This window comes from Dendropsophus ebraccatus, chromosome 9 (genome assembly GCF_027789765.1).
Source record: "Dendropsophus ebraccatus isolate aDenEbr1 chromosome 9, aDenEbr1.pat, whole genome shotgun sequence".
NCBI classification, from domain to species: Eukaryota; Metazoa; Chordata; class Amphibia; order Anura; family Hylidae; genus Dendropsophus; species Dendropsophus ebraccatus.
This window is the reverse complement of record NC_091462.1, coordinates 24,786,312-24,804,620: the sequence shown is the minus strand read 5'-3', so window position 1 is coordinate 24,804,620 and position 18,309 is coordinate 24,786,312. Positions and strand designations below refer to the sequence as shown.

The 18,309-nt window shown below is 47.3% G+C and overlaps 2 protein-coding genes across 6 annotated transcripts in view; one reads left to right on the top strand and one right to left on the bottom strand.

The window, feature by feature from the left end:
- Window positions 1-13,302, bottom strand: part of PKP4 (plakophilin 4) — a 204,390-nt gene extending 191,088 nt beyond the window's left edge. Inside the window, exon 1 of the mRNA XM_069982735.1 lies at window positions 13,131-13,302. The gene's annotated coding sequence lies outside the window, so the exon portion shown is untranslated. The remainder of the gene's footprint in view (window positions 1-13,130) is intronic.
- Window positions 13,303-13,401: 99 nt separating this feature from the next.
- CCDC148 (coiled-coil domain containing 148) overlaps window positions 13,402-18,309 on the top strand; it is a 179,904-nt gene continuing 174,996 nt past the window's right edge. For 2 of the 5 annotated variants that reach the window (XM_069985102.1, XM_069985101.1), the window contains exon 1: window positions 14,375-14,444. In XM_069985102.1, coding sequence (XP_069841203.1) covers window positions 14,414-14,444 — 31 coding nt within the window. In that variant the 5' untranslated portion in view covers window positions 14,375-14,413. Of the gene's footprint in view, window positions 13,540-14,374; window positions 14,445-16,076; window positions 16,173-18,309 lie in introns of those variants that run through there. The other 3 variants (XM_069985104.1, XM_069985103.1, XM_069985105.1) reach the window with 3 other exon arrangements.

Below are 18,309 nucleotides of genomic sequence, written 5' to 3'. Positions count from 1 at the left end.
CAAAATGTGCAATTTTTTTTAATATCCATATAATAAACTAAATAAAGAGAAGAATAACAGCAAAATGTCGGCAGACTCTTGTATTTATAAGCAGCCTTTTCAATGGGGCCGGAGTGGTCAGATCAGCCTGACAGGTAACACTTGGAGCAGATTTCAGCATGTGCTCATTACGACATATCCTGAGACCAGGTGTAATCTTCTGTCAAATAAACAAGACACTTGACGGTATCGTCTTCTCCAGGTGACACCTGTCAGGCGCCCCCGCTGCACGGAAAAAAGGAAAAAACACGTAACCCACTATAAGGCAAAATGATTTATGTGGATATTTAAAGGGTAGCCCGGGCTGGGAACATTCAGAAGTGCCGCCATCTGCTCCGATGAGTCCGCGCCATTACTCATACGAGCCGCCATCGCGCCATTTCATAGAGCACATTCCATTTGTGTTTATTGCAAACATCATCTCGCCCGGCACCGGGAGATGGGATTCCTCAGATGGCAACGACAATATATCCGAGAAGGAAGTAAATGACGTTCTTTAATGCTCCCATCATAAACTCCGTGGCAAGAGAGCAGCGAGAATCGGGAACTTTATTGTCTCAATTACGCGACATTGTGCAATGGGCTTATAACATGCAGTATTGCATCCTCATGTTAAATAGTAATGGCGTGGTGCTGCAACCAACATCATGCTAAGAAACCACAAAGCACTGGATGCAGGTACCTCGATGAACGCAGTGTCCAAGAGGAAGGAACCTATGGTGGAAGTCATAGACATTAGGCTGGCCAGACTATCTCACCAGGACTGACTGACTTTCCATTGTATATGAAGGTGTCTGGATATTCAACCTATCATAGATATTAGAGCAAAGGAGGACTAAGCACTAGTGATGAGCGGAAAGGCCAAACTGATAAGAGTTCCGCAATGTTATCCGAAGCCAAAGGTAGTCAGGGCTGCATCCAACCTTTTCCGCTGCTGGTAATCAAATGCCGCACGCTTGGGTTTGGAGAACATCACCGAACCCAAACAGTTCGGCCTTTCTGCTCAACACTATTCAGCACGTTGTTTCCATAGGAAATAAGCAATGCTAGAAGTGTCTGCGGGAGGCTTAATCACATTACAAAAACATGCCCGCTCAGCCGAGACAAGAGGTTGTCTTTATGATGTGGATGACTAATATCTTAAAAGGGATTATCCCAGAATTAAAAGGGATAGTCCTATATGGGAAAACTGTACTAAAATAAAACTATCACCCCAAGATATATAGCTTACTAATATGGTGTTATCACCAATGGTATTGGCCTCAGCGCGATTCACCCCTAACAGGAAGTTAAAAATAGAAGACCTACAAAATGTGTATTGTCTTCTGCTCTTCCCTCTCTACATAGACAACGCATCATCCTCTGACATCACAGGAGGCTTGGCTGGTTCTTATCTCTGGGCTCTAGCTCCACCCCCTTAGTGATGTCACCATCCCTGAACAGAATATAATATAATATAATATAATATATATATATATATATATATATATATACACATACACATACACACACACACACACAGTGGTACCTTGGTTTAAGAGTAACCTGAATTCAATTAAGCTTCGAGTGATGCTTGGCCACCACTTCATTGACTCTCTCTGTTCAGTACCCTGTAGAGATGAGCGAACCTGCTGAAAGTTCGGGTTCGCCCAAACCTGAATGATAGGCATTTGAATCCCTCCGGCAGGTTTGCTCATCTTTTCCAAGCACATTCCTTATTAAACCTTCAAAGCAAAAAAATAAATTTATAAATAAATAAATAAAAGTGTCATTTAAATACAATAGACTTCTAAGGCTATAAACACAGGTAGGCCATCAGTGCCAGATATTAAGAAGCAAGTCAGAATGTGAAATGACTGCAGGCAAGAAAGCAGGATATTACAGGTACTTTATTACAGCTGCCAGACTAACAGAGTAAAGGATGAGGAGGCGGATCGGCCAATGCAAATGCTGTATAGGATTAAATACAAAACGCATTATGTAAAAAATCTGGATCTATTGTGCCAAGAAAGGCCAGAAAATGGTGTCATGAGCGCAGATCGTCTTTGGGCGGCTTCATGGGAGTCTGTGTGGGATTAATCACAAACTTTCCATCATCCAAAAGAATCGGTCAATGGAGATGGAGCGGGGATGGAGCACTTAATACTAGAATTTAGGAACATAACTACTAAATCAGTGATCTCCAACTTGTAGCAAACCTATAACTCCTATAATGGCCTGGGGGTGAACGTTTTGGGAACTGCCATGGGTTGGGGAATAGTGTCTTGGGGCATGCTATAAGAATGTTTTAAAAAAGACATACGCGCGAGCCCCGAGGAGCTTTACTACATGCGGGCCGTCCCCGTGATGACACCAGTCCTGGTGATTACTCCAAAGGGACCTGGGATCACCACAGTCCATGTGTTACCACCCTGATGTTGCGGGTGCGTCAACTGCACAGAGAGATCAACATGATCAAAAAGATACAATATGATTCAAGACATAGCAGCCACCCCAAATAATGGCTTTGGAACTGGTAATGCATAGTTTCACTGCTCACAAAAAAAGGGATTTTATCAGGAGATTAAAGGGGTATTCCAGCTTCATAAACAATTTACCGGTGTGACCAAGCATACTCACCTGTCCCCATCCACACCACTGCTGTTACGATACCTCCTTGTCCTCACTGCTGCTTCCCTGTGATGCACTGACCCCATAGAAGCTGCCTGCCCTGAGAGGGATCACTGTTGTGGTCATTGATCATGGCAGGTGAGTAAGCTTACTGTATAATATTCTAACTTTTTAAAAATTTCTGGAAAATCCTACTACTACATACAGCAATATCAAATCTCATCTCCACGATGTTTTCAGCTAACAATGAGATGGATCAATGGATGTTTTCATTCTGGTTTCCGTGGCAACTTTTTTTTTTTGTTCATTTTAGTGGTCTAGTCAAACCCTGGATGCCAGGTCAACCAGAAAATAAGCCATGACAACTAGTTTCTCTTCTCACCAGACATGGATTTGGCGTCTGGCTTCTTCCACCCAGGTGTTGAATACATTGACTGACAGCATCTGCACCCATCTCTCCCTGCAGTGCGGTCACAGATCACTCCAGTACATGCTGGGACTACTGGGAGGACAGGGTTTCCTGCTTAGGGAGAATATGTCTGCCTGGAGGGGGGTGGGGGTGTTTGCTGCCTCTACAGAGAAAGTGCATTGGTGGGGGGCTGTGCTGTTTACAGGAGGAGGGGCGCAAACCTCAAGGGACAAAGAACACATGTAACTGATAGACAAACAAGGGAAAGACATCAACCGACCCCAACTGTGTTTTAGTGACCGCGTTAGCTGTGTTTTGTTGTGACTGCGCCTGGACATGGTGATATTGCTGCCTACCAGGGTTTAGGGTCCTATTACATGGAGCGATTTTTAACAATTAACAACTAGCAATAAGCAATCGCAAACGAGATTGTTTATCGTTAACCTGGAATCGTTCACCATATTACACAGAGACGATGGTCGTAAGATACAATCATTACTATGATCGTTTATTCGGAATGGACAATGTGCCATTACACTGAACGATTAGTGAACAAATGCAGAACTTGAGTGAACGAATGATTAACGATAATTTTAGGTTCAGATCTAAATCAATGATCATAGACACACAAACGATTTTTTGATCGTTGACTGCAATTACACAGAATGATTATCATTTAAATTAGAATATAACGATTTTTCGCATGATAATCGCCCCGTGTAATAGGGGCCTTACAGCAGTGATCTCCAACCTGTGACCGTCCAGCTGTTGAAAGACTTCAATTCCCAGAATGCACGGACATCCACACGAGCTTACATTTTACAACAGCTGGACAGTCACGGGTCGGAGATCACAGCTACGCACTAAGCTATGGCCATTTTGCACAATATCACAATGCTAGTAATAGATAAGGCAATACACATGAAAAGTTAAAGGGGTTATCCAGCGCTACAAAAACATGGCCACTTTCCTCCTACTGTTGTCTCCAGTTTGGGTGCAGGTTTTGAAACTCAGTTCCATTGAAGTGAATGGAGCTTAATTGCAAACCGCACCTGAACTGGAGACAACAGTAGGGGGAAAAGTGGCCATGTTTTTGTAGCGCTGGATAACCCCTTTAAGAGAATACTCATATACTTTCAATAGTGTGATCCCACATGTACTTCCCTACAGAAGCGGAGCCTTAGCTGGTAGGAAAGCAGCAAAAACCTCCACTAGATTAGTCTTTTCTGTCCATGTCTAACAAGGCATGAAGTACATCTGCATAGAGAACATGGCAGGAAAACACATCAAAGCTCATTTGCACTTGACAGAATCAGCAGGAATCAGCTCGTCTGTGTAGAAACTGAAAGTAGTTTTTTTCTCTTTTAGGAGACTTTTAATGTGCAAAAATATTTTACACCTTCAATTTATGCAGTGCAGATTATACCCCATCCACACGGAGTGGGTTTGAGCCTGTTATCATTGTGCCATGCCTGGTAATGCATGTCATCACCACTAGGGGCGCATTCTTCTTGTGATCAGTGTGTGTCCAATGGATGAAAATCATCTTCTATATGCAGTATAAGGGACATCTAGCCGATTGGTGGAACCCCTGCCGATCACAGGAACAGGGGTCAATTAATCCTAAAGTGAATAGTTATGGCAGGAACGTGGGTACGGGAACCATATAAATGAAGATAGAGGAGATTGGAGACGAATTATCCAGCGCTAAAAAAACATGGCCACTTTTCCCCCTCTTATCTCCAGTTTTGGTGCAGGATTCAAAACTCAGTTCCATTGAAGTAAATGGAGCTTAATTGCAAACCACACCTGAACTGGAGACAAGAGTAGGGGGAAAGTGGCCATGTTTTTGTAGTGCTGGATAACCCCTTTAACATGCGAGTATAGGATCAGTCTCCTTCCCCATCTTTACTGTCATGTTATTGTGAAGGCGCCAAACCTTCCCCGACAAACACACCAGTCATTTCTATTGGCTTTAAAGGAGTACTTCAGCCAAAAAAAAATAAAAAATCTTCCAAATCAACTGATGTTAGAAAGCTATATAGATTTGTAAATTATTTCCATTAAAAAAATCTCCAGTGTTCCAGTACTTATCCACTGCTGTATGCTCTGCATGAAGTGGTGTATAGTTTTTAGTCTAATACAGTGCTCTCTGCTGCCACCTCTGTGCATGACAGGAACTGTCCAGAGCAGCAGCAAATTCCCATAGAAAACGGTTCCTGCTCTGGACAATTCCTGTCCGAGACAGAGGTGGCAGCAGAAAGCACTGTGCCAGGACTGGAAAGAATACACCACTTCCTGCAGGACATACAGCAGATAAGTACTGTAGGACAGGAGATGTTTCAATATAAGTAAATTACAACTCTGTGGCATTTTCTGACACCAGTCAATCCAAAAGTTTTTTTTTTTTTTTTTTTTGCTGGAGTACTTTTTTAAAGCGATGTTACGACAGACGTCGATGCTTCCCTGAAAATGACTGCAGAAAATTTTTGGCTGAACAAAGACATTTCTGGGGAAGAAGGACTGAGCATGTGCGTCCACCAGCAATCCGCTCACTAGGTGGATGTGCACATTACTATACACTCTGAACACCAGGTAGTACCATACTATATAATAAATCATCACTGCACTTGATCTTTGACGGTTTCTTTCATAATCTAAACTGGTCTAATAGTCTGAGCACAATATTTAGGATCCATTTAAAAAAGAAAATAATTCCAGTGCCAAATCATCAAATATTTCATCAACCCGAAGCAGCGTCCCGTCCACAGTGGTCAGAGGTGGAGAAAGCGAGTGCTGAATTAAAAGAGCTGCGGATTACTGCTTCCCAGAGTATAAAGCAGAACGTGATCCGGTATAATCCCTCAGAGACGGAGTTGTCAGTTCAGCTACAAGCATCCCGGCACACGGCTTACTTCACACATACGGCGGGAATTCTGCCCTCGCCATGACACAATCGCAGCATCTTCACACGTTTAATGCAGTCAAAATTAATCTCTGTAGAGCACAGCCACCCCCACCACACCCTGACAGCCACGGGCATTATGGGACTTGTAGTTTTGAAACAGTTGGAGAGCCACAAATTTGGGAACAGGGCCTACACCTATCCACAGTGCAACTCAGTCCCATCCACATCAACAGATCTGTGAGGTACCACATGCAGGCTGTGGGCAGGAGCAGCGCTGTTTCTGAAAGACAGACCTCATAATCGTGCTAAACAGGTAAGGTAACGGGACGATCTCTAGACTGTAAATCCCATCACTGCTTTATCTGGAAATTTCTCTCATCTGAAATTTTGCATTGAAAACCTTTAGGGTATAAACCCACACACCGTATATGCAGCGTATTTACTGCTGCGATACGCAGCAAACTCGCAGCAGATTAGATCTAAATAACTGAACACAGCATCAAATCTGTACCAACAAATCTGCTGCGTATACGGTGTGTGGGTTTATACCCTAAATCTGTTTTAATTGTGGGATTGTTAGATTATAGGGATGTGAGTAACCATCCTGCCAGCAGCCCCCCCATCAAACTGACGGCAGCGCTACCCCTTCCCCCATATCATCCTGACAGCAGCCTCCCCCCTCATCATCCTGATGGCAGAGCTACCCCCCTCCCCCATATCATCCTGGCAGCAGACCCCCATTATATTGACGGCAGTGCACCCCCAATATCAACCTGACTGCAGCGCACCCACACCCACACCCCCATCATCCTGACAGGGCACCCTTCATATCACCCTGAAGGCAGCGCATCCCCCATATCATCCTGACAGCAGAGCATACCCTCATCCTAAGGGCAGATCACCCCCCATAATCCTGACAGCAGAGCTACCCCTTTCCCCATATCATCCTGACAGCATCGCCCCCCCCCATTATCCCCACTGCAGCACACCCCATCCCCCATATCATCCTGACAGCAGAGCATACCCTCATCCTAAGGGCAGATCACCCCCCATAATCCTGACAGCAGAGCTACCCCTTTCCCCATATTATCCTGACAGCATCGCCCCCCCCCCCCATTATCCCCACTGCAGCACACCCCATCCCCCTATAATCCTAATGGCAGTGCACCCCCCATTATCCTTAAAGAGGCATACATCCCCAATCCTGACAGAGAGACCCCCACCACCATTCGTCTAGTAATATTACACCCAGTCCTCTAAGCTACAGTCTGTACATCAGTGCGTATACACGGGATGAATTATAATGACTGCACTATCACCATAGAGAAGTATGGGTACAGTGAGACGGATTCTGACCACTCGGTTGCAGGAGCTGCTGTGAAGTTTTATAGTCAAGTCATAAAATAATCATTATGTTAATCGCCATGAAGAAAATCATTACGTCCTGGAGCGTATTCACATAATAAACTGACTGTACACTCACTTATCCTACAATACTCCTGCTGGGAGTTGTAGTACGACAACAGGTGACCAGCCCCAGGTTGGGCACCCACTCTACGACGCTGCCAGACATCCCTGCCCGCTCAGGATAGTCACCTCCCTACTACAGTCTTTACAGACAACCAATAGCGTCTCTCCCTCTGATATCCCAGTGATGAGTGCCGCCATGTTTTGTGACACCAGCCTCATACAGCACAGACTACAGGACAATGCCGGTTTTACAGCTTCTCATTCACTTTTCTTCTCCAATTTCAATGTCGGCTGTAAAAGTAAGAGGCAGCTGTGTACACTCAGGTCTGCCGAGCTGCCGCTGCCTCAGTGTTGTGGAGTGAGCGACACACCCAGCAATACAACACTATCACACCAGTGTATTCCAACCTGGAGCTTAGCTGTCAGGCATGATGGGAGATGTAGTTCTGTAATCCTTCTGCTGCACACCTGTGCTGATCAGCTGATCACTGCCGGATTCTCTGATGGGGCAGCCCCTATATTGCATAGCCTTTGGGTGCACAGGGTTTCTACAGGTCCATAGACACTACAGTATAATCCAGTGGGTGTCTATTAGTCGCATATATATATATATATATATATATATATATATATATATAAGGTCTGTCGTCAAGTTATCCCGACATTTTCAGTGCATTACTGAATCAGACTACGGTGCGATAATCTAGAATGATTCCAGATCTTTCATGCGTCGTGGATCGGTAAGTGAGCAGCACTTCTGGTTTGTAGAGGGTCTATCCTATTGTATTCGAGTCAAAAACTGAAAACAAATCCTGTAGCTGCTGCTGATCCATTGGGACAGCTATGGCCAGATTCACACCGGTGTAACAGACGCGGGTTCTAACAACCATATAGTAGATCAGATCATTGCTCAGTCAGTAAGAACGGCCATGTAGGACGTTCTTTGGCCCAACTTCCCTCCTGCCAGCCTCAATACATCCGGCCTCCATGTTGTTTTGACAAACGACCACTACAGCAGTCACACATCACAGCATCATCACTGGGGCAGAAAAACAGGCCAAGGAAGCATGACCACTACAGCATTCATACGTCACACCATCACCACCGGGGCTGGAAGAACAGAGACCAGTGAAGCAGGACTACTACAGCAGTCATACATCACAGTGTCAATGGGGCCAGAAGAAATAGACCAGGAAAGCATGACCACTACAGCATTCTTACATCACATCATCACCACCAGGGCTGAAAAATTAGAAAACAGTGAAGCATGACCACTACAGCTTTCATACATCACATGATCATCACCAGGGCCGGAAGAACAGAGACCAGGGAAGCATGACCACTACAGCATTCATATGTCACATCATCATCACTGGGGCCAGAACATCATAAACCAGGGAAGCATGACCACTACAGCAGTCACACATCACAGCGTCATCACTGGAGCCAGAAGAAAATAGACGTGAAGTGTTGATCATGTGGTCTCCACCAGTCTCGTGCAGGTCAGCTGATGTCGATCTACCTATGACTAGAGATGAGCGAACCGCGAGCACGCTTGGGTTAGTCCAAACCTAAGCATGTGCCATATGATTACCAGCGGCTGAAAAAGCTGCATGCAGTTTTAAGGCTGTATCCAAATGACGATTGTCGTTCGAAAAATTGTTATCAATCGGATTGAAACTATAATCGTTTTGCGTAATAGCAGGCAACGATTAAACGACCAACAAGAAATCGTTGATCGTTTGATAGAATCTGGATCTATTTTTAATATTGATCATTCACACATCATTCGGTCATCCCCTGGTCTATCAGCCAAGAAAGGACGAGCGCAATAACGGTCCCAAGTAACGACCATCGTCCTGTGTAATAGCGTGAATGGTTAAGATCGTTTGTCATAGTGGTCGTTTGAGATTGTTTATCACCGAAAAATCGTCCAGTGTAATACTGCCCTAAAAGCTGGATGCAAATTCTGAAGATACCAGTAACCAAAGGCTGCACACTCTGTTTAGGACTAAGGCTAGGTTCACACTACGTTTTTGCAATCAGTTTTTCAACCGTTTTTTTTTTTTTCCTTCAAAAAAACGGATGAAAAAAACGTATGCAACTGTGTGCATCCGTTTTGATCTGTTTTTCCATTGACTTCCATTATAAAGAAAACGGATCAAAGCGGAACTTTTTTTTTTAGCGTACACAAAAACGTGGTCAACCTTTTTTTTGTGTCCGTTAAAAAAACGGATCCTTTTTGATCGTTTTTTTTTTTTTATAATGGAAGTCAATGGAAAACGGATCAAAACAGATGCACACAGTTTCATCTTTTTTTTCTTCAACAGTTCATTTGTTTTTTGCAAAAAGCGGATTGCAAAAACGTAGTGTGAACCCAGCCTAACCCAAGCGTGCTCGTGGTTCGCTCATCCCTACCTATAACATACTGCAGGAAAATTTCACATATGACAGCTCATGTGAGCATCACAAAGTATTAGTAGGGAGCTTCAACGGTAAACGGAGAATTTCTGCAGTATCCGGCAATACACTTTTTCTTAAAGGGGTTTTCCCTTTAAGGGATGAAACTAATTGTTTTATTTTTTCTTCCAATCCCAGCCCCCGGACAATTTTTTTGCTGAACCTAGAAAACCTCTTTAAAGACGCAGATGCAGGTACAGGGCGCCAAGGATGACATATTAGAGATGTTTAAGATGCTGGAGGCCTGAGGTAACCCCAAGGTGTATGTGAGGATGCCAGCGGCTCAATCCGCAGAAGAACGCTCCAGAGCTACAGGTGCCGGAGCGGTAGAACCGGCTGCCATATCCCTCCCATAAACCTAATACATTACAATCTTTATCAACGTGAGGAGCTGGCAAATCGCCACGCAGCAAACCATGAATCAGGCTCTGGCTTAGGGGAAGGAGGCGACGTGCATTTTAGTTAAGAATGAAACCGTACTTAACCCTTAGGCGCCCAGAGGAGAGTGTGACCTTCAGAAAGCAAACCTATAAAACGCACATCTAAGATGCAGCAGAGCTGAACTGCTCACGGCTGCACGCACACTCAGCTCTGCTGCATCTGTCACACAACCACAGCTGGAAACAATATCTCAGCATCATTGCTATGAAAGGAGAGGGAACAACTGTATGTGCTGTGATGCCAGGATGCTGGGATATATTAACCCCTTGGCAGGGGTATGCCCTGAGCAGTCGGCTGCAGACCACCCCCCGCACATTCCTGGCATTCCTGCTCCACACCTGCCCAGCGTCAGCACCTTCCTGTCTGCAGCGTTGCAGTAGTTGCATCTGATGTCGCTCTCTGCATTTTCTCACAACCTTCAGGCCCCCCCCTCCCCGATTCACAAGGAGCCAATTACAAGGGGCGAGGGGGTCACCGCGGAAGTCACCAATGTAATGCCCGGCAGCGGTGGTCTGTCACTTCTCATCTGGACACGCAGCCCAAGAAAGCAGCAGCAGCAGCAGCAGCTCAGTGCAGGAGTCACTGGTGACCTTCAGGGAGCTGAGCCGCTGCAAGCAACACAGGGGGGGGGGGGGGGAGTATCAGCGGGGGGCTGGCACAGCCTGGCAGGCTGCAGACACATCCTAGCAAAACTTAAAACACTGCCAGTGTAAGTCGAGTAACCCAGTCACAGCCAGGGTGGCAAAGGGCAGCGATCGGGTACAGATTAGGCACACAATGTAACCACAGCATAAACAACATCAACTCAGTTACCAATGTAACTCCACGACAAGATCTCAGGGGCTTCCCTGCCCGTTCATGCCCCCAGTGATGCCCCTACTCAGATTAGATGCCCAAGACCAGTGATTTCTATTAGTAAGTAGCTGAAAGCCACAAGCTGAGGGTGACATTAGGATACATACAAGGACACACAACCCATCACCATCCAGAACCAGCGCCCGTCTAGTGTGGAGTATGTGTGAGCGGGCACTGGAGGAGATGGGCACCTACAATGATCACACCGATGGTAGACACTTGTGCCAGGGGATTAGCTGTACAGAGATGTGTGCCCTGTGGGTATATGATTTAGAGGGTCATAGGAGTCAAGCAGGTATAGGCACTGCGGGTTACGTATGCCAGGGAGATGCCCGGTCTACTAATGATATTCTAAACTGAAAGAACGCACACTGGCAGGATGATGCATGCCCAGCGGCTTGTTGCCTTAGTGCTCTGGTGAAAACCTGCCAGTATCTCCTGGCACTGGCAATGGTGGCTATAGCCCTTGCAGCAGGCATGTCCTCTTAGAAGAGGGCATCTGCCCATCAGAGCCTGGTCCGAGCAGGGGGCAGCTGTCCACTGGCTTCTGACCCCAGAGGTGGGTATATGCCCAGTAGGTCCTGGTCCTAGTATGGCCTAACATTAGAAGTGGTCACCTGCCAAACACCTGGCCTGAGCAGAGGGCACCCGGCTAGTAAGTCATGGCCCTAAAGGTGGTCACAAGCCCAATGGCTTCCAGTGACCTATGTCTAGTATGTCCCAGCCCCAGAGGTGGGCACCTGCTCAGCGGATCCCAGCCCCAGAGGTGGGCACCTGCTCAGCGGATCCCAGCCCCAGAGGTGGGCACCTGCTCAGCGGATCCCAGCCCCAGAGGTGGGCACCTGCTCAGCGGATCCCAGCCCCAGAGGTGGGCACCTGCTCAGCGGATCCCAGCCCCAGAGGTGGGCACCTGCTCAGCGGATCCCAGCCCCAGAGGTGGGCACCTGCTCAGCGGATCCCAGCCCCAGAGGTGGGCACCTGCTCAGCGGATCCCAGCCCCAAAGGTGGGCACCTGCTCAGCGGATCCCAGCCCCAGAGGTGGGCACCTGCTCAGCGGATCCCAGCCCCAGAGGTGGGCACCTGCTCAGCAGATCCCAGCCCCAGAGGTGGGCACCTGCTCAGTGGATCCTAGATGTAGAGGTGGGCACCTGCTCAGTGGATCCCTGCTATAGAGGTGGGCACCTGCTTAGTGGATCCTAGCCATAGAGGTGGGCACCTGCTCAGTGGATCCCTGCTATAGAGGTGGGCACCTGCTCAGTGGATCCCTGCTATATAGGTGGGCACCTGCTTAGTGGATCCTAGCCATAGAGGTTGGCACCTCCTCTGTGGATCCCAGAGCCAGAGGTGGGCTCCTGCCCAGTGGATCCCAGCCATAGAGGTGGGCTCCTCCTCAGTGGATCCCTGCCCCAGAGGTGGGCACCTGCTTAGTGGATCCTAGCCATAGAGGTGGGCACCTGCTTAGTGGATCCTAGCCATAGAGGTTGGCACCTACTCTGTGGATCCCAGAGCCAGAGGTGGGCTCCTGCCCAGTGGATCCCTGCCCCAGAGGTGGGCACCTGCTCAGTGGATCCTAGCCATAGAGGTTGGCACCTCCTCTGTGGATCCCTGCCCCAGAGGTGGGCTCCTGCCCAGTGGATCCCTGCCCCAGAGGTGGGCACCTCCTCAGTGGATCCCTGTCCTAGAGGTGGGCTCCTGCCCAGGGGTCCATAGTCATGCATGAGAGCAGCAGACATGTAATCGCCGGGAGACGGCATATAGCACCGTGCACCGGAGACATCGGTGAGTGCAGGAAGTGCAGGTAGGATCCCGGGCTCGGTCACCGCACACAGAAAAGTTGCACAGCGGGAGCGGCGGAGAGAGGATTCTGCAGCAGCAGCAGGAGGAGGGGGAGAGGGCGGGAGACGGCTCCATAGACTCGGTGCTCTCCCGTGCACTTACCTGCTGCCTGCTCACGTCTCCCCGGACTCCGGAGCCCGCAGCTTCATGAGTCTCCGCAGCCGCCGGCAGCCCCGCTCCTCGGGCGGACTCCTACCCCGTGTCCATGGTGCGGGAGCCCAGTCCCCTCTAGCGAGCACACCGCAGCAGCAGCGCCGGGCTCCCAGCCGTGTGACGTCACGGCGCAGCCGCTCTCCCCCCTGGATCGCCATTGGACGAGGCGCGCCCTGCCAGCTATCCTATTGGACAACCCCCTGGATCCAAACCTGCCAATCACATCGCGGGGTCCCGTTGCCTCAGTTACCGATGCTGTTGACTGGAAGGAGGAGGAGCTAGTGTGCTGGAACGGGACATCTATCCCGAGAGTGTGTCGCGACAGGGGATTATTGTTACCGTACAGGTGAGGCGCCAGGTATGCGTTACCGGATATACCCGGTATACTAGGTGGGCTCCGGGATGTGACTGGGATGTAAGCGCTCTTGTCGTGACGTAACCATCTCCAGTCCTACATGGGAGACATCACTGATTGGCCAGTGACCCCCTGCCTGTGGCTGTCCGGCTGGTGCAGAACTACAACTCCAAGCAGGGCAGCGTGGGTGCTGTAGTGTTGTACAGATGGAGACAACAGGGTAGAAGTGATGCTACTATCACTCTGACTGATTACTGGTGATAGCATCACTCTGATTGGCTGCTGGCTGATAGCGTCACTCTGATTGGCTGCTGGCTGATAGCATCACTCTCATTGGCTGATTACTGCTGATAGGATTACTCTGATTGGCTGCTGGCTGATAGCATCACTCTCATTGGCTGATTACTGCTGATAGCATCACTCTCATTGGCTGATTACTGCTGATAGGATTACTCTGATTGGCTGCTGGCTGATAACATCACTCTGATTGGCTGCTGGTTGATAGCATCACTCTCATTGGCTGATGGCTGATTTCTGCTGATAGGATTACTCTGATTGGCTGCTTGCTGATAACATCACTCTGATTGGCTGCTGGCTGATAACATCACTCTGATTGGCTGATTACTGCTGATAGGATTACTCTGGCTGCTGGCTGATAACATCACTCTGATTGGCTGCTGGCTGATAGCATCACTCTGATTGGCTGCTGGTTGATTTCTGCTGCTAGCATCAGGGACCAATCAAGAGAGGAGATGCGCTCCTATTGAGCTTATAATGGGTATGATGTCACAGATATGGGCGTGGCATTGGTGACATCACAAGGGGTGCTGACCTATAATTTGAGCTTGTGACTTGCAGTTCCCAGATACTTCCTATCATGGAGCAGGAGCGGTGTGAGCTTCAGATTGGTAAGGATGCTGCAGAGGTGATGTCATTGTCACTGCTTTGGTAGTGTCCTTCATGATGTCATACAGGGCACCGGTACCTGTGGGGATGTGGTAATAGGTGCCGCATTGCCTAATGTTTCCTCATTTAGGCCCCAGAATAGCTGTTGATGGCAGGATGGGCGCTGGCCCTAGAAATTGAGACTGTCAGAAATCCCTGATGGTTGCACCTGGGAGCCCATGCTGGAGGTGGGTTTTTTCCCTAAGTGGTGGATGACGTCACATGTTGCTGTTAGCTTCGCCTTGTTACTGTCTCTCATCAAGCTTTCCTGTCTGTATGCAGTAAACTCCTAAGCTCCCTCTAGTGGTGAACGCAGACTGATAGAATATTACAATAAAAAAAGGCTATGCCAACATCTCGGCCCCCCACCATCCTGCGATGAAGGGGATGTAGAGCTGGCGTCCTCCTCACTGCACAGTGGAAAGTTCCAGCACTACGTCCCCTACATCCATACAATTACTGGCGCTTCTATAGATCACTGATCAGAAAGTGATGACATATCCTTAGCAATACATCATCACTTTAAGACATCGGAATCCCCTTTAATAGACTGAAAGGTGTTGTAATTTTTAGCTTTATACAGCAGAGCTGTGACTGCTACAGAAATATAATAAAATATCATTCCGCTGCTACAGTCTGATTGGGCGCGTTACACTCATCACTAAGTTCACTTTATTTATCTGACCTAACACGCCGTTTTCGACACAATGTATTTTTCTGAATATGTAAATTCAGTGTTCAATGTATTTTACCGCCGCCCCTCTGCAGGGTGGGTCACTAATTCTCATCTGCAGTGTCCTGATCTGTCCCATTAGTACTGGCAGTTGGTCTTCACTGTACATGGAAGCAAGGGGGATTGTGGGAAAGTGTCTGCACTGCTGCACAGAAACAGCAGGGTGACAGTTCAAAGAAGATACCAGGATGTGGACAGATTCATGGGGCAGAAGAACAGTACAGGGATAAAAGTTCTTTTACTTAAAGGGGTACTCCACTCAGGCAAAATAATTTTAAGATATGTTATTGCCCAACAAAAGTTATGAAAATTCCTAATAGACACTTATTATGGGAAAGGCACCTATAGTGCATTTTCTACTACAGCATGGTGTGTCCAGGCCTCTGTAAAGTTGGTGATGTCACGTCACATAAACTGCCGCCTCCTGCTTCTCCAGTCTGTCCCACCGCTACAGCAGGAGTCGGCAGTTTATGTGACGTGACATCACCAACTTTAAAGAGGCCTGGACACACCATGCTGTAGTAGAAAATGCACTATAGGTGCCTCTTCCATAATAAGTGTCTATTAGTAATTTTCATAACTTTTGTAGGCGAATAAAATATCTTAACATTATTTTGCCTGAACTTCCCCTTTAATAAAGGTTTAACCCTGTTCAGTCACCACCAATAATCTAAGCTTGTTGGTAATAGGTTTCTATTACATTAATTGGGCCGTTTGTCTGCAGTGCATCCTGACACCGTGAAGTGGCTGATAATCCTCACTTCTTGGTCCACTTTGTCTCCACTCCTCTGTGCTTCCCCTCCCTTCTGAGACCAAAGTCACATGATCTCTGTCTCTTCTGTTGCCAGGCAAGCTGTAACACCTCATCTGTAACCCTGCCCACCGATCAGTAAGCACCTGACCAAGCGGCAGGCAAACAACAAAACAGTGACAGCCTCCTGAGCAGTATTGGGGAAAGGTGACACAGTTGTTTCATCTCTTTCTTTCTAATCTATCTATGTAGATGGATAGATAGATAGATAGATAGATAGATAGATAGATAGATAGATTCTGCAAGATGAGTTGGATACCTGGCAGTTGGTTTTGAAGTGCAATGCATGCCGGGTAATGTAGTTTCGAGGCTGGCGCCATCTTGGATATGGACCAGCTTTTAGAAAAAAATTAACTTAGGAACAGTAGCAGCTATAAACACAGGAGATGGCTCAAAATTTTCAGGGGGGTTGAGTAGGACTAGCTATTTTTTTTTTTAGCTCTTGGGTGGAATACCCCTTTAAAAGCAGCCTATTTTACTGCTTTACATATACATGTGTATGCAGCACACATCTGATGTTTATCAGCTTTGCTCTGTGGACAGTCCCTTTAAGGAAAAAATGAAATCCTTCCTCCTCCCGATAGCGGTCTGGCCACCACATTGCTCTGGCTTTTGGAAAAAAGTTAGCAGCACCAAAGGGGGTTAAACGTTCCTGAATCCCCTGTTTGTACTGTATCCATATTGTAAAGCCAAGTCCCACATGGCTGCGGTCCTCTGTAACGTATACATGAGACCACATAACAGACATCACTGCTGCGGTTACAATGGAGGCTATATATAGCCGTGCTCATGGGGTCCGCTGCCTGCGCCTCTATGAGCGGCACACACCACACCGCAGAGACGCCACCATCTGTGTTATTGTCGGGTTCATAATGACTAAAGCTTTTTATTATTGATCAGGCCAGCGGAAGCCGAGAGACAGTGCTAAAGATCAAGGCTCCCCGGCTTTGATTGGAGTGAGCGGCACGATCATGGGAATTTTGGGTAAAAGCCGACAGATTCTGCCTCCTTTTCCTAAGAGACCATATAATGAAAGGCGTTAAACTATTGGATTGGATTGGATTGGATTGTCACACAACTTTATACATAAAAGAAAACTACTTCCAAAAACTAAAAAAAGAATGACTAAATATTGGATAAATATATCATGTATGAAAAAAAGAAAAAATTCACTTACAAAGGAGATTTTCAGGAATTTACATAGAATGGTTATCCAGGGGACCCCTGCAGGCCGTGCCTGGTACTGCAGTTCAGCTCCAGCTCTCCCAGATCAGCTGCTGTACCAATGTCTGATATGAAAGTAAGAGTATATTAATTGGTTTTACCGCTAAAAGCATTTATCAATAATCTACAGGACGGATGATAAATGTTTGATATCCAGAAGTCAGACCGACAGGAACTCTACCATCCTTACGCACAGTGGAGGCTTTTTTGTGAGCACAGTAGGACTGACGGAGCCCGACTAGCTTTACTAAAGAGAATTTCTTTTTTTTTTTTTTTTTTACAATGAGTGGCAGCAGTAAGAGGCGACTCTTCTGCTGCTGCCATTAGATATGTCGGGAACTGCAGGGCTGCGCAAGCTCAAGCTATGTGCTAGGGATACTGATCCTCCCCAATGTCTATTCTAATGAAGGTTAGCATTACAGTAGACATTACAGTTGGGAAAGCAGCCTGTATTACCAGCGCTTCAGGTACTGCACAGTGTAACAGAGCGAGCATTCATTGACAGGTATCCCTGCTCGTTCTGCTGCACTGTGCCGCACCTACTGACTCTACCCCCCCAACTTAAGTGTCTATTCTAAAGCCCTTATTACACAGGGCAATCTCTGGGAGCAGACGAGCGCCAACCTGTCAGGTCAGCACTCGCTTGCTCCTCATTGTCGGCGCTGTGGCACCCGCCGACAGAAAGCGGGTAAGTGCAGGGGGGAGGGGGTCCAGGGGGAGCTGCAGGGAGGGGGGCTCCCCGGGTGATTTTTAGATCATCCGGGGAGACCATAGGGAATAGCGGTGGTCTGCTGCCGCTGTTCCTATTACATAGAGTGGCAGCAGGAGATTGTTGCTTTAAACATGTTGAAAGACATTAAAAGACAATGATCAGCCGACATCGTGCATGTGGGCTGATCATTGCCTTCTAGATTGGTGTGTTTACACGGAACGATTATCGTTTGAATTTTCGCGATAAGGATCACATTTGAGCGATAATCGGCTTGTAAAAACACAGCGAATGATAAAGCGATAATTGTCCAAATGCGGCCAATAATCGCTTAGTGAAATAGGGCCTTAA